This window comes from Papaver somniferum, chromosome 2, assembly GCF_003573695.1.
Source record: "Papaver somniferum cultivar HN1 chromosome 2, ASM357369v1, whole genome shotgun sequence".
NCBI lineage: Eukaryota > Viridiplantae > Streptophyta > Magnoliopsida > Ranunculales > Papaveraceae > Papaver > Papaver somniferum.
This window is the reverse complement of record NC_039359.1, coordinates 144984282-145001488: the sequence shown is the minus strand read 5'-3', so window position 1 is coordinate 145001488 and position 17207 is coordinate 144984282. Positions and strand designations below refer to the sequence as shown.

Genomic DNA, 17207 nt, shown 5'->3' with positions numbered 1-17207 from the left:
CATGAACATAAGTTACATACAGTTTTATGATTCAACTGATGAAGACGCTAAGTTTACTTGGTGAAATCCTCTAAATAAAAAGCTAATATATGTTATCTCTAGTCTTAATAACTCTTTTGTGTAGTTCATTACGATCCCTTGTTTTTCACCTTTGTCAGTTTTATTAACAAAAAAGGGGACAATTATTTAGTGGAATTCTATTATAACATATGGGATATGGCTTCTCGAAGCATCATGTATGGGAGAGTAGATTATAAATTATAGGTTTTACCTATTATGCAAAAGAGGTAAGTAAAGATTAAGGAGGATAATATATCACCGTAGTATTGCTTCAAAGTAACAATTGGAATTTGAGGAAGGTACTAATACTATGCATCAACTTAACAACCATTGAGTTGAGTGATTTATCATTCTAGAAAAACTCTAAATGAGTTTTCTCATAAATTGGTATCGCTATGGATCTTCAACAACAGAGGTGATGAAACGATCATATGTAGAACCACATAAGAGCTTGAAAAATGAAGAATTCAGTATGATGTTGAGGAGCCAAATAAATAAAGCATGATAGACATTCAGTTGAAACATTTATTTATTTTGAATCCATATGTATTGATAGTTTTGTCACTAAAATTGACAAAGGGGGAGATAGTTAGAGCATTTCTCTGTCGAACTCGCAAGTTTTGTTATCTCAAGCTTGCAGTTAATGTTAGATGCACAAAACTATATCTTGATTTCTACTACATTAAAGTCAAGTCTCAGACTAAGATTAGAGTATGGTTGTTGAATATCAAACATATCACTGGATAACCCACGAAGGTTGAAGAATGAAGATAAGACGAAGACATTTGAAGAAATTCTTCGACAAAGAAGTATGTGAAGACTGAACCATCCTATTTACTCAAGGCATTTACTATTCTATCTTATGAGACTATGTCGTATGGTTTTATATCGAGTCATGCTTTTCCTGATAAATCCCTCGAAATATGATTCAAGCCATGGATGTTCTATATCCTTGAAAATCTTGGTTAAAAACACTTTATTGTTCATGAGGTATTTTTGTTTTAAGTTGATCATTTGAAAATTACCCAAACAACGATATTTATTATCTATGGCGATTGGGAATGTTTCAAACTGTTTAAAGAGAGTTTTCAGAATTTACTTAAATTACGGACACAGGATAGGTACGCATACCCAGTACGTGTACACTAGTGGTCTGAATTCCGGAATGAGTAAGGGTACACATACCTAGTACGCGTACCCTAAGGTTCTGATGAGTTCGTGAATGAGAGGGAGGTACGCATACCCAGTACATGTATTCCAAGGCCCGAGTTCGAGAACTTCTAAGGGTACACATACCTAATACGCGGACCCCAACAAACTGAGTTCACGGACTAGTCTGTAGGTATGTGTAACCCTACACATACCTATACAGTATCAAACTAAGCAGATGCTCATAAACTATTTTCATAAATATGTTTGACATTGCTACAACTCTCATAAACACTTGTAAGACAATTTTGTTCACTAAATTACTCTTGATTGTTAATGAACATGATTTATTCTTGTTAGTTCATAAGTCATATTTTCCATGAACTATCATTCTACACCATTCCATTACCCCGCGCCAAAGCATATATTCTTCTATGTAATTTCATGAAAAATTTCTCACATGCTTACATGAATTCCTAACAAGAATTTCATCTAAATTGAGAAAGTGTTTGCTTGAATCACAAGTTATTTTAGCTTGAATTCAAGATACCTAGAGACTTAAAAATTTACAAAATAGAGATACTCTTACAACTGGAATTCATAATTCCTGACACTTATTTGTCCTAGTTTCTTGCTAGAGTCGTGCACTAACCTAGGTTTTCTTTGTGAAACATAATTAGGTTTACGACTTGAAGACTTCACTTACGGGTTTGTGAACCTAGTTCGACTATCTTTTACCTGATAGTTCGTGTATCCTGATGTTTTTCTTGTTGATTGTTGATGTTTTCGTCAGTCTCCGATCAACAATGAGATAAATAGAAATCACAAAGTTCTCTACATCTAAGGATAAATATCTAAAACTCTCTTCATTGATTTTGTTTAAATGGTTCTTGAGAGGTGGTTAGTAATTCAGGCTTCTCAGCTAACTGAGTGTAAGTGTTCCAGATTCGTGAGGTTTGCTGGACTTGTTTATTGCAAATAGATTTCAAAACCTAGACCGGAAGATCATCAAAAGGGAAATCAAATAGGCTTATTTGTTAGAGGAAGATTGGTATTAAGAGTCATCACTTAAGTTGAAGTAATTCTTAGGCTGCAAAGGACCTTAGCTAAGGAAATCAACTTCGTAGAGTCTTGCGAAGGTCAAGATACGTAAGGAGCACGACTACAGTTGAATTGCTCGGAGGTTAATTCGGCTTCAACTACATTCTAGTCCAAAGTCTGATAGTAGATTAATGCCTGTAACGACATAATACAGTTTGGTGTTCAAAGATGGATGATGTCCCGGGGTTTTTCTGCAGGTGCAGTTTTTCTCTTTAGCAAAACTTCCGGTGTCTGGTGTTTTCCTTTTCCGGATTATATTGTTTATCTTTATAATTGGAATAACACAAGTAGTACGTAATCAATCTAGGTAGTTTAAGTTTTTATTTATTGTGATCAACAATGATACTTGTTCTTGTTGAATTTGTATCTTCAAAGATAAATTATAAGTTTCATACTTGTCAGAATTCTGATCCTCTTGATTTGGATACGACTATATTGATCCTGGATATTGATTTATGAAATCATCCAAGATCGAACTCTTTTACACAATCAGGTTCACATACTTTTTAATATAGACATATTTATTATGGAAGAGAAAGAAAAAAACTCAATATACATATTGTTCAAGGATCTTAATTTAGATCTACTTGCAATTGTATTAGGTTTCGTGCATACGTTGCCGAACGAAAAAGTTGGCGGTGTACTTGGTACCATCTCCATTCTCACAAAGAACCAATTACAATTATTGAAAAACAATGTCATTAAAAAGACTATCCAAGGTAGATATTGATTCTCTGAGTATAGTTCTCCTGATAAGAGAATGTCTCTGATACGTATAATCTTTATACCTTAGTGGCTATTATTATAAAGGGGTGGAATTCAGAATAATAATAGACAAAAACCTGAAAACAGAAAACGCTAGAAACCCAGATCCGGAGAAATTATCTTCTCTAGATTATGAACAAAAAAATTATTATAATTCTCTCTTTGTTACTCTCATAATCTCTCTAAACAATGGGATAACCTTAAACTGTTTGATAAGCTTGTTTTGACAATAACATAAGTATTTGTCTACAAACTTTCCCGAGGTCTTTGTGTGTTTATCCATAAGCCAAACCTCCCTATTTATATCCTTTCATAGTACTCAGTCGACAAGGACTTATATTAGGAATCTATTTCCTAAACTAAGAGTATTTCCCAAATCAGTATTATTTCCTAACTAACTAGGAATTATGTCTGAATAGGGATTCCTTCCTAATATAGGATTCTACCCTCAATCTATCTTGAGGATTGCTAAGTTCCTTAAAGGATTAGGGATACACCTGTATCAATCTCAGTAGTTACTATGGAAATTCAAAAACTAAGATACCCCCATAAATCACGTGTAAGACAGACAAATCTGCCATCGTAATGCAATGATTGTTAATGACACATTCAAAGTAATATACTACACTCAGTAATGCAATGATTGTTAATGAGCCATTCAAATTAATATGTCAATGATGATGCATGCTGGTGTTTTACCACACTCTAGAGGGGAATGTTGAAAAATAAATGACTGTTTAAGGAGTGATCCAGTCAGAATAATACTTTCTTGTAAAAATGTAGTACATTTTTTTAAATGCATCCCGAACACTCAGTAACATACTACACTTGGACACAACTGTGTCCCGACATCCGATAATGTAAGGCATATTGGCCAAATATGGGTGTTTTTGCATCTTGAGAAAAGTGAAAATTTGTTAAACTAGAGATGAGTTACAAAGTAACATATTCCCTATTATGGATGCATTTACCTCTTTGGTACTAGTATGGTAGTCTTTTAAGGACTCGAGATGAATCTAATAGTTGTGGTTACTGCATAGACATCTGTATGGAAAACAAGATACATATATCCGCATGAAATTCCCTTAAGGATTTCAATCGTTAACAAACAAAGTATACCATATGTATTCACCAAAGTTTAATCGAGCCTTGTGTGGTTTGAAATGATCTAGGTGAACACAATCGTGTAAGTGAATACTTATTTTATCTATGGATATATGAACCATCTTATGTGCTCATGAACTCTGCATTTTCCTGATTTGATGCACACACCATTAATTCGATATGAACACCTGAAAATCTCTCCAAAAGACAAAAATGCTTAAAGCAGGAATTCAAGATGAAAATCTTGGTAAAAACAAGGTTTTCAACCTGTTGTTTAAACATTTGCAAGCGGTCCATTAATTTCATCAACTTTAAAGGTTTAGACATGTTTGAATGAACAAGTTGGCATAGTTATAATTGTGAAGTCTCTTATTTTTTTGATCGATCGATTTACATCTCAACAAAAAAAATGTATTACTCTGTGAACTATATCATACTAAATATGTGTAAACGGTACAATGACTAAAACTTGCTATTGATACCCGTTGTTGAGTTTACAGTACCCAGTATAAATATCGAGACATTTATCCGAAGAAAAATCTCTCATCTTCGTGGTACCGTTATGCTTGATCTTTTATATAAAAGATGGAAAAATATCTCCCTCAGAGAAATCTAATCGGACTATTTGAGTTTTGATTTTTCAGCAGGTTTGTTAAAGTAACTAAATAGTGTCCTATTTAAAGGTGCGACAATAGAGGATACTCGTTTTCCCCCCGGTCATTTATTATTGTTCAAATAAATCTAGTGGAGAATAAAAAGATGACACAATCAGATGATCATTAAGAAATTACGCAGAGCAAAATCGGATCAAGTTTTTCAAGTAAAAGAAGCCGCTAAAGAAATCAAAGGATGGTTTATGATCTCTATGCAAAACTATCGAACACAATGATCAGTTGTGACGACTAATCATCATGGGGAGTAAATCCGCAGAAGACTATGGATATTGGACTCTGGATTTTACGTTTTTAAACCTTTTTTTCCTTAGTCAAAGTATTTTTTCCCATTGGCCTTGTCAAGCTTTTTAATAAGGCATGTGAGTCCATTGATATTCGCAGTTCGAGATGTTGTACTCGTTTTTCTTCGGCCTAGTTTTTTTCCCCAATGGATTTTTTCCCGGACAAAGTTTTAACGAGGCAACATCTGCGGGTTCAACCCTGTTCTATGAACTCATGTTTTCCTATGTTCAGATTTTGTCCTTATGGATTTTCCTGACGTGGTTTATAATGAGATAACAATCTTAAAACGGTGATCATCATCTATAGAGATGTATATCCATGTAGTATCTTGTGATGTGGTTATTAGATAATCCCTATATTATTTGGTTCGGGTTTTTGCTGCACGGATTTTTAACTAGGCAAAATGGACATCGTCGTCAACATCATAATGAGCTTCCAGCATTCGGGTTTTCCCTAAGTGGTTTTTCCTGATGATCTTTTATCAACGCAACACACTGGCGGTGGTCAACAGAGCTCGATAAGTTTTACTCTTTTTTTCTTCCAATTTTATCCAAATTGATATCTCTGGCAAAGTTGTAGAGAAGCAACATACTTATATTGGTGGTCATCCAAGGAAAATTGTTGTATAAAGTTGGTCAGTGAATTGGCTGACTCGCCAACTAAATATAAGATAAATAAAGTTAAGTGAAACCCAAAATGAAAGTGTGTATCATTACGTATTTGTTTCATGTTTACACATCGTGAATAGTCCTGACTATATAAAACCATCTGGTGTTATATCCCTTTAATAAAGATATATGTGTAACATGTCAGTTTATACTTCTCTATCCTTTAACTAATAGAAAAAAAAGAAATAATGAGAAAATATTAAAATAAAGGTAAGGATGAAATGCATATTAATCTCCACGTGTTTTAGAGAAACAACATTAAAGTGAAAAAAAAACAAGCGGAAAAGTTTAACGCGATCTCAATTTATGTCGCACACTATTTGAATTTGTGTTTACGTGGATTACACCATAAGGCTTAAGCTTCCATGATCAATTCAAAATGGTGAGATGTCATGGAAGATCGAAGACGAAATTCTTCCATCATAATACTTGCTCTTAGTCCAAGGTTAGTAATTTCACAATACATCGTAGATTGAACAATACACCACTTACTTTCCTTACAAGCTGTAATTAATATTCTCTAATCAAAAACTAGATAAAGGCAATATAATGCTATTTGGACAGGGATAAGAAAAAGATTGGGTGGCAAGCAGGGAAAATCTTATATGAACTTTGACCCTTTGAATTTTGAGACTTGGATTTGAAATTTGTAATATTATTTTAGTTTCTAGGTAAAAGAAAATACTTCCTCTGTCTTTTTTTATCTGTCTTAATTTCTACTTTGATCTGTCTTTTTTTATTTGTCGGCTCTGTTTATAAACATATTTTTCCCTTAAACTATCAAATATACCCTTTATTTTTTATAACCATAGAATCATTTTTACAAAATCTTAAATATTATCAGCATATATAAAGAAAAAATCTTTGTATTAATCGTCATTCCTTTTCTGAATAACAACATTTATGGATAGTTATAAAATTCCTAATAAAACTTCTATACATGAGAAAGGTCAAAAAAATTTATGACAAATCTCAAATTCCCATGATCGAATATATATACAAAGAGGAAAAAATCTACACTTTCACTTTTTATTTGTTTTTCCCTCTCAAATAAAAACTTCAAAGGCTCTAAAATTTTAGTGCGGGAAACCAAAATCAAATGGAGGGAACTCTTTTTCTTACGTCGAGTTAAGAGGAGTACATCCCGTTCTAATTATGGATTCCATAATAAAAACAGTATAAATTTGTTTTTATTTTCTTAAAATATTCCTAAACTAATAACACTATCCAATTTATAATTTTTAATAGTATAAATTTTAGTTTTGGTAATAACATAATACTAAATAATACTCCCTCCGTACTAAATTAACAGTCTTAATTGACTTTGTCAAAATATTAAGGAAATCCTATAAAATGTCATGACTAACCCTTGACTATCTCTATTTAATATTACATAATTACCAAAACTAAAATTACGTAAGAATAAGTAGAAGTTTTATTAGGAATTTTATATATACCCATAAATGTTTTTATATAAAATAGGAATGACGATTAATGCAAAGATATTGAATAAATATATATGGTGATAATATTTAAGATTTTGAATTAAGTTTATATTAAAATGATTTTATGATTATCAAAAATAAAGGGTATTTTTTGATAGTTTAAGGGAAAAGTATGTCTATAAACAGAGCAGACAGATAAAAATGGACAAACCAAAGTAGAAATTAAGACAGATAATTTAGGACAGAGGGAATAGAGTACTAGTCAAGGATTAGTCATGACGTTTTATAGGATTTCCTTAATATTTTGATAAAGTCAACCAGAACCGTTAATTAAAGACGAAGTGAGTATTTCTCAAGAATTTTTGTTAAAATAAATCTCTACGTTAGTAATTTGATACACTCTCGGCTCTCCCAATCCACCACGGCACCACCCCACGGTCCCCACAGTCTTCTAGCCCAATGGTTAAAATATTGATAATGGGTAAGAAATTTTATATATAAAGAAGAACGATTTTTTAGGGACCATGGTGTTTTTGGGGACCATGGTTTTTTTGGGTAAAGACATTAGAAGTAAATCTAGGTCACTCCTTATCTGGATATTTATATTAATACCTAAATTACCCTCCTGATTAATTTTGGATGATGATTAGTTAGTGTTAATAATAGTTAGTGTAATGATTAGTGAGATGATTAAGTTAAAGATAATTAGTGAGATTAAAAAATCAGATGGTTTTTTTTTTAAAGAAGTAGAATTATTGAGAGAGTAAAGTTAGAGAAGATGAAGAAGGAAAACATGAAAAACGATGGATTTTACCAACCACAACCGGAGGAAGGGTATTTGGGTACCCAGGTGTGCTTCAAACTTAGATAATGTTGGTTGAATTGCTCCAAACTTTCAAAAAAAATGAAATTTTTTATGTAGATTTGGGTCAGTTCGGTTACCATATGTCAAGAACATGTAACCGAAGACACCTGAAAGTGTAGTTCGGTTACGTTTTCCAAACACGCAGGTTACCGAACTCGCTCGTTAACGGAGGTTTTGGTCGTACAGTGTAATGTTCGGTTACCTAGGATAAAATGGTAGGTAACCGAACTTTGAACTTAACAATTTATTTGGGTACATCTTGTGTGTTCGGTTAGTTCGCAAACTTCAACGCAACCAAGTTTCCAACCGAACTGCAGGTTAAAAGTAACCTAGTGTTAGAAGTTCGGTTGGTTCACAAACTTCAACATATTTTGCGAATCAACCGAACTGGGCTTATATATGCATATATGCAATTAGGCAAACGTTCGGTTACGACGAAAGTTCGGTGATATCCTTATTTTGCGAAGGAATCGAACTTATGGACTTCTGTTGTTCTAATACAAGGAGTTCGGTTAAAATTATTTTTTACGAATCAACCGAACTCTATTGGCTAAGTTCGGTTACTTTGTAGTTTTAAATTTTTTTGCGAAAAAACCGAACTCTATTGGCTAAGTTCGGTTATTTTGGAACTCAAGATAGTGGCCACAACAACACAGTTCGGTTAGACTGGATTTGTTTTTTTTTTTCGGTTCTAAGGGTGGAGTTCGGTTACTTTGTAGTTTTAACTTTTTTTGCGAAACAACCGAACAGAGAGTTCCGTGACTTAGTTTTAAATCCAATAGCACCGAACTGTTCTTCGTGTTCTTCATTTTCAAGAAGTTCGGTTAGTAAAACCCTATTTTTGGAAAATCGGCCTAACCGAACATGGCTCTGTAACTCCTACTAAAACCCCATTTTGATGATTTCTATTTGATTGAAGCAATCAAAATCAAATTAAAGTGAAGGGTTTGTTGGAAAATACCTCCGGAGAGGTCCCATGGCAGAATCAGGCTGCGGCTGGCGTCTTTTATACTCGATAAAATTATCATGTAACATAACTTAATTGTGATTACATTGATGTTGTTACATTTCTTAAATAGACGGTGGTGGTGGTGGTGGGAGGAGGTGGTGGTGGTAATCGGTGGTTGGTGGTGGTGATAATCGGAGGTGGTGGTGGTGGTAATCGGCGGTGGTGGGCGGTGGTGGTGGAAGGAGGTGGTGGTTATATATATATATATATATATAGGTGGTTATTAGGTTGGTTTTAAATTAAATTAGGTTAAGGGCAGGTTAGTCATTTCAACATTTTAAAACACCCCTTATCACTATAGAGAAGGTGACCTAATAAAATCATGGTCCCAAAAAAACCATGGTCCCAAAAAATCGTTCATAAGGAAGACTTTTATGGACCCGATTCTCACCATACGTATGCTGTTCACATTCTCCTAATTTTTAGGTATCTTTTGTTTTTGGAATCCGATTCGAGTCAAACTCAATTTACGGCTTTCCTTCTTTACAGTGTCTGGTGATATATGGTAGGATATGAATTTTTGACCATCTATAAATACCAACTTTAGGGATTCATAAATCAAACATTGAGGGCTGATATAGAGAGAAGAAGTAGGAGATAGGTATCAAGTTTGTTTCTTTTAGGTCTGAGGTATGTATTTTTGGTTTTCTCTATTTCCTTTCTCCATTTTTCCTATTTCTCATCTACCTTAATTTTCATTCCCAATAATCCTAAGTACCACCCACGAGTATTCTTTCATATCCTAAATACCATTTGTTTGACATTTTATTTGCACTCAATAAAGAGAGACCTAATTAAGCTACAACACAGCTTCTTCTCCCTCTACGACCACTTCTTCTACTCGACCTCTACGATGATCATCCCAAAACGAGTTCAAAACTAAACCTAATTTTAATTTTCTAAGTGTATGATTATATGTTGGAATTCTTGTTTAAATTCATGACAAACTAATCGTTCACTTTGGACCGGCTTGTTTCTCATTCAATAACTCTATCTTGTCGGTTAGAACTTGTCACTGCCATTATTTGTTGTCCAACTGAGATTATTAGTAACCGTCCATTAATAATCGTCTGTAGCTGGATGACTAGTTCTTGGGATATTTTTAAAAGGAAGTTACATATTAAACATCAGTGATGATAAGTGGGTTAAGTATTAATCGTATTAATCGTCTCATAGAATCAAGCGATAGAAATAAAAACTAGGTGTGCTATGATAATGATCGGTAAGAGCAACTGCAGTGGTGCGATCAAAACCAAAGACCAAAAAAAATAACCAAATTTGAGTTTAGTACGTGGTGTTACACTAGGATGGAAGAGTAAATTCGGTCAGGATCACATATAATGTTCGCCTCATCACAAGGATCACATATAATGTCCGCCCCATTTGGTCAGGATCACATATAATGTCCGCCCCATCACAAGGATCATATATAATGTCCGCCCATCACAAGGATCACTTTATACGTTCGCCCCATCACAGGATCACTTTATACGTTCGCCCCATCACAGGATCACTTTATACGTTCGCTCGATTATATTTGGGTTTGGTCTTGGTCCTAGACCAAATATAGTTTGGGATTTGGTTTTAGTCCAGCTTTTACTCGATAGTCTGTCCCGCTGTGTCTCGTTTCTTGACCAAATATATAGGTTTGATCGTCCATTGTGGATGCTCTAAGGAACCTAGTATTTTAACTTGATGGATTTTTGTTCTGTTGGGTGAAAACGTGAGATTGATGAACAAGAGGATAAATAAAAATGGTAATAGTCTGGTCAAAGTTTGTTGACTCTTGTAAGTGGTACTTGGGAAAAATTAAATTTGAAAAGTAAAATGATTTTATAAATTGTGAAATGGATGGGAAATAGGAAAAGTAGGGATGAGAAATAGGGAAAACCGTATTTTTTTTAACTTCTTCTTCTCATATCATTAGATATGCCAAATAAGATCACTTTTCTGGTATCCCCTCAAGATTTTTGGTTGCTAAGTGGTATTGATGTTTGTGTTTTGTTTTTCTTTTAGACGAAGTCTTGAGGAACAATCATTCTTTCTTATTATTGCAAAGGTGAGTCTCATGTTTTTCCATAAGATAAATCAAAATATAAGATGTTTTTTTCTTCTTTGGTAATAGTAAGTGGAAAGAATATATGATCATGATTCTTGTTGTTGATTAGGTTTACATAAGGAATAATCTAGTGAAACAAAGTACTAATTGACCAGTCAACAAATTTTAATATCTAAAACTAAACCCTGATTAAAACCCTAATATTTGAAATAATACTCCTCTTTTCCAACGAATTAGTGTGGCTTGAAGATGTTTATTATGCGGCAAAGACAAACCCAAAACGATAAAATTAGAGATGCCATTGGGTACCCGATTTTCCGGCCAAACCCGATCCAAAAAAATTAGGTCTGGTTCCGGGTTACTCCCTCCGTACCACATATATAGGCGGAGGGACCAAATCTCTTAGATTAATAAAATCACATTGAATTCATCATTTTTCATGTTTTTTCTTGTTTTACCCTTTGTCTTATTACTAACACAATTTTCCATGTACAATAAATAAGGGTATTTGTGAGAAAATTCATCTTGAAAATAGGACTCCGCCTATCTAATGGTACAAAGAAAATTCAAAATTCCGCTTATACAATAGGTACGGAGGGAGTATAAAATTGGACCCCTTAGCAATATCGCTACCCGACAGGTAGAACCGTCAGGAAACTTAAGCTCCCGGGTCCTTACGGGTATTACCCTTCGAGTATCCGCGGGTATCGGGTACCCGGATATTTGTCTATTTGTTTGCTAGTTTTGCCTAAAATATAAAGATTTTGTCTTGTTTTTTTTTTTTAAATTCATTTCATTTTTCATTTATTTTCTTAGATTTAATCTTAATCGGAACATTTATATAGATTTAACATTAACTTTATGTAAAAGATGTCAGTTTCAAACCAGCATGATGAACATAAGAATAGTCCCATCGGATTATAAATCCAAAGATCTTTGCAAATTCCTCGTATGTTTGGTAACACAGTTAAAGTTCTTCAGGATTCATAAAATTCCCTTATTTTAAAGTCCATGTGTTGTTTGGCATTATCCTAGAAATCTTAAATTTGTATACAAATGAAATTTAATGATAAAAAAGTGGGTCCACAGGTCCCTTGATAAGTTCCCCAGCAAATCTTTGGAGGGAGCGATCGGACTCTTTATGGAGGATTTGTTGGAAAAGTGACTCCTGTTGGAAATGTGATTTCAGGAAATTTGGGCAACCAAATGTACCGAGGAAAACATAACTTCCCCAAATTTCCTGGACCTATAAATCTTACCTATAATAAATCCCACTTTTAAACTTCTGCATACAAACCCACCAATAGTTGATTTAAGAAGACCCAATAAATACCCGAATCTCCTGAGTATTCAGCGTTATTACGGGTTCATTAATTTTGGAACCGAAAACGGAACCGTCAGGAGCCGTATAAAATAACCAATTCTTACCCCGACCCAATTAGACCTGCTAACACCCTATAAAAAAATTTAAGAAAATAAAACAATTTACCCGCAAAGACAAACCCAAGACAATAAAATATTTTTCCACGTGATTTTTTTTTACATTAGACTTGTCTTCTAATTATTTATTTGTTGTTAATGTACTAGTTAATTTTACCGGTTAATTTATTTGTCATCTAATGTATTTTTCTGTATTTTATTTTCTTAGCTTATTAAGTTAATGTTGTTAATCGATTTTAAAAAATAACCTACATATCAAATTATTTGCTTTTTATCGGCAGTTACAGCGGTAACAGGAAAATTGTCCAGCCAGGTGGATGGACAAACTTGATTTCCCATTATGAAAAATCAAAACAAAATGAATAAATTTTGTCATTATTATCCCACCAATGATATTTTTTAACATGAGTAAACAAAAATATGATCCCACTAAAATTTTTATTAAGCATAAATAAACAATAAACAAAAAATATAATAAACCACTACCTCCACCCCTAATATAGAAACAAAATACTGAATTTTCATAGTTCCCCTAAACAGGCGAATTTCCAATTCCAAGCTGCTTCTTGACCTACATACTTCTTTTTCCCTTGTGTTGGAAATTTTTTTGAAAATAAAACAAAGGATAAAAATTAAAAAATAAATAATCACAATTTTTTTTGAAAACCAAGTAATTTTTTAATCATAGAGATTTCTATTCTCCGCCTATATACGAGGGTCCGAAAGAGTATAAAAGCTCATATAGATTATAAAATTAAGTCATATTATTGTACGTGCGTGATAAAATATTGTAAAGTAATACTTTGCGGAGAAACAAAAACCTTCAACGGCTGCACAAGAGCCGTAATCGGCCAAGTTCAGCTGCTCGGCGCAAGAAGAAGGGTGCCCCTCTTCTTAGATAGTAATAGGAAATCCCATGCATTTGTTGGTTTTCATGTCTTTGTTCGCTGCTCATACCTTATAGTCTTTTTTGAAGTAAAAAAAGAGTATGTTGCCCATATGGTGTTTGAGCAATTTTTGATCTTTTAGATATTATAACTACCAATTTAATGTGAAATTATTTTGCGGTTGTAAAATTGTTTACGATTTATGGTTACTCGATACCATTTTTTTCTCCGGTGAATCGTCCAACCGTCTTGCATAACATATTATTTCTTAACATATTATTGATTAACTATTTTATTAAGCGATTCATTCCCTTAAAATCGATTTTTTATCCGCCTTAGTCTAAAAATGAAAACCTCTGAAAATTATGATGTTGGTACCTTGATATTATTTGAGATAGTCTTGCGTTAGTTAATCAATTTATTTATTTATTTGGGGTTTTAAAAGTGACTCTGAAATTGGGTTTTATATTACCATGTTTGTTTGTTGTTTGGATTTGACTCGCGATCTAGATGTGAGTCGATTCTGACTTGATTCGAGTCAAATGTTAGACTATTTGTTTTTCAAGTTATTGGCAGATTTGACCCACTGCCTGACACAGATTTAATCCCTGACTCGGATTCGTTTGGATCAGGGAATAGAATACCTCTAATTCACGGGACCAAATCATTGATTCGCTTATTTTTTGAATCAGTTGAGTCAGATGACTCATAAAACAAACACATTGAGATAGATCTAGATGAGTCAAATACCCAATTTCAACTTTTCAACTTTTTGCCTTCTACTTTTCCAAAATAAAACCAAAACCTTCTCCTTGAGCTCTTTAGTTTGAGATCTTGAATGGTTTGGAAGTTTAGGTTTAGGGTCTTCAATAATTAATGAATCCATTGTTATACTTAGTCTATACTTGCTGGTGCTATAATAGCTTGGTGTGAGAGCTTGTAATAACTAGTATTTCTTATGGAGATTGATTGATGAAAATGACTATCAAGTGCTTGTATTAATTAGTCAGACAGGTTTTTGTAGGAAGAGAAAAAAATGGCACCATTTTGTTGTAATAGCACCGGATCCATCTTGAATAATCAAGTCCTGGGTTCTCAAAGTAAATATGTGGAGATGAGTAATCGAGTTCCGAAGATTAATGAAGAATCCATAGAGAATGTGGATTCAAGTTCATCGTCTAGTAAGAAGGATGAATTATGGTGGGACATATTACTATGGTTAAGAACAGCTGCTTTGGATCCTTGCAAGGCAAAGCCACCACTGGAGAAACTTCGGAGGAGACAGATTCTTAAGGCGCGAGAACATATCTCTCTGAGCACTACTGAATTTCCTTGGGTAAATTTCAACACATTGTCTTTTCAACTTTTCCTTATCATTGTTTTGAGTTGTAGGTAGCACTTATAGCTGTAGGATATAGTAAACTCATCAGTCTCATGAAGTTTTCATCTCAGAGTTAGACAAGAAAAATATGGTTTCTGTTTTACTAATTTGTCCATAAAGTCCCAGCTGCAAACATAATTACATAATGCTCTGGAAGTTTGTTTCCTCGTGATATTTTTGACTGACTACCTCCCGAAGTTGAAAGTAGTTGCCTCCCCATTAGTTTTATAGGTGGAAAAGCGTAAGATGGAAAAACTTTAGGTGCTTATAGATCGTATTGGGTAGAAACTCTAGTCAAAAGTTTGGCGTGTTGTCTGTATATCAAGAGGTTAGCACAATCTATTATAGCTTCCTTCTTGTTACATTTAGTTGCTTGCTTATGTCTATTCCATTTCTCTTTTCAGAAAAAGCGGAAACTTGATCTATTAGAAAATAAAAGTGCAATTAGCCCTCATTTAGCAAAACCAAATGAGCAAAGTTCTTTTGCTTCTTCCGTTTCATGCTTAATCAATAGCACTAACTCAACTGAGAGGTTTCAGCAATGTCTTTGCAAGCCTTCCATCTCAGTGGGGTCGTCGAGATATCATGATGATCTCTCCAGAAAACGGGTCCGGAGTAGTCATTCTTACAAATCTGATGATTCAATTAGTGTTGCATCGACTCCAGAAAAGCCAAACATTCAGAACATACCTAGAGCGAACCAGTCAATGAAGGCCAGCAGCAATCTTCCATTGAAGCAGGTGTTTGTGCCTCAAGCTAAGATAACCAACAAAAGCTTTTCACCTCTGTCCGACTCTGATGATTCGGTAGATAGTTCAAGTATGCCAAATGAATATAGTCAAGAGAAACATAAGACCGCTCGTAGATCTCCTAGGTTACAGAACTTCATTGGCTATTCTCTCCCAAGAGTTAAAGTTCAAGTTGGCTCATGTCATCAGGCTGACATTCCAGATTGGATTGGGCCGAGGAAAAGTGATAATTCCTCCACTGATGGTCAAAGTGATTCATTTGATTCAAGATATATGGGTACCAAGGTATGGCCAATCGAAGGCAAAAATACAGAAGATAGTGAAAAAGAAGGGATAGGAAAGGGAAGACTGAATTCATGCTCCTGCTATTCAATGGGGTGTGGTGGTTGCATCAAACTTCATGTATTTAAGAAAGGACTCCAGCTACAGGATGAACTAGGAACTGCTTACTTCACCTGGAAATTCAATGAAATGGGCGAGGAAGTTTCGAAGTTGTGGACAGCAACGGAACAGCAATGTTTTGAAACTCTTGTGAGAATGGACCCTATAACCCAGAGTGATAGTTTCTTGGTACCTGCACTGAAGCGATTCTCTGGAAAATGCAGAAAAAGTATATTCAGTTACTACTTTAATGTATTCATCCCTAGACGCATGAGCAAACAGACCAGGTTAGCCGCTAAGCATGTAAATAGCCACGGCGACAATGATGCTGTTGTGATGGAGAGTAGTATCAAACGCAAAAACACAAAATACTTTAGTGGAGGCCATTAAGACAACATCTGCTCTCAGTTTTGAAATCTCTGATACACTCAATTGAGGTTCGTAGCTATTACTTTTCACTCCTGCTGCTACTAGATAGGAGTCTTGTCTTGTAAAATTTTAGTAATGCATATGAATTTTCTTTCATAATGAGTTTCTTCTCCATTCCAAGCAAGAGTTGCTTTATTGCGAAAGGATGACCCAAATACTTTTGCTAACCCAGCCAGCATAAATTCTTGCAATGGAACTTCTTTTTATACTTAACCCAACACCTGTCACTTCCTTGAATACCTATCTAGTAGCAACAAGATTTACCACTTCTCATTCACTGGCATTCAGAAAGTGAGGGTATCACAGGCAGATTGCTGATGATTTATTGTGGTTCCCTCCTTCCATCACTTGATAGATAGAGATCAATTGCAAGTACCCTGCCTCAAGATTTAAATCTTCAAGTGAATCGTCTTAACATTTTTATACATTTAGCTCTATTTTATTGCTGAGGCACACCCTATATCACTGTATGAAACTCTTGTTTTCTGAAGCCATTTGATTTTGCTGCTGCAAGAACAAAAACTGTTGTTGTCTTTTAAACTCTCACGGCTCAAATAGAGACGGTCTGAACAAGGCACTAACTCTTAGCTAATGCCCATTTTTAAGGAAACACCTCAGACAACTCTTATAAAGGATTACACAAACTCTGGACATGTTTCACCTAAGGATATGCAACAGTAACTGGTTTAATAACAACATAGGAATGAATTCAAGCATATCTCAAATCAATGCACTGCCTTCTTCCTCTACCATCTCGGA

At 34.3% G+C, this 17207-nt stretch overlaps 1 protein-coding gene across 4 annotated transcripts; it reads left to right on the top strand.

Annotated features, from left to right (window-relative positions):
• The first annotated feature begins 9694 nt into the window (after positions 1–9694).
• Positions 9695–16943, top strand: LOC113354073 (AT-rich interactive domain-containing protein 1-like). 4 transcript variants are annotated; one of them, XM_026597516.1, is made up of 4 exons: positions 9695–9752; positions 11139–11181; positions 14533–14844; positions 15294–16943. In XM_026597516.1, the coding sequence occupies exons 3-4, from the start codon at positions 14545–14547 to the stop codon at positions 16407–16409; spliced, it is 1416 nt and encodes a 471-aa protein (XP_026453301.1). In that variant the 5' UTR covers positions 9695–9752; positions 11139–11181; positions 14533–14544; the 3' UTR covers positions 16410–16943. The 4 variants fall into 4 exon arrangements, with proteins under 4 accessions (XP_026453301.1, XP_026453299.1, XP_026453302.1 ...); XM_026597514.1 differs by having other exon boundaries at positions 9703–9752; positions 14523–14844; XM_026597517.1 differs by lacking the exon at positions 11139–11181 and having other exon boundaries at positions 9703–9752; positions 14523–14844.
• The last annotated feature ends 264 nt before the right edge of the window (positions 16944–17207 follow it).

What these genes read in the sequence shown, in the direction of transcription:
- LOC113354073 (XM_026597516.1), top strand. Translation starts at nt 14,545, where the DNA reads ATGGCACCATTTTGTTGTAATAGCACCGGATCCATCTTGAATAATCAA. An exon ending in GCACTACTGAATTTCCTTGG is followed by an intron (nt 14,845 to 15,293) that starts GTAAATTTCAAC and finishes TTCTCTTTTCAG; the next exon opens with AAAAAGCGGAAACTTGATCT.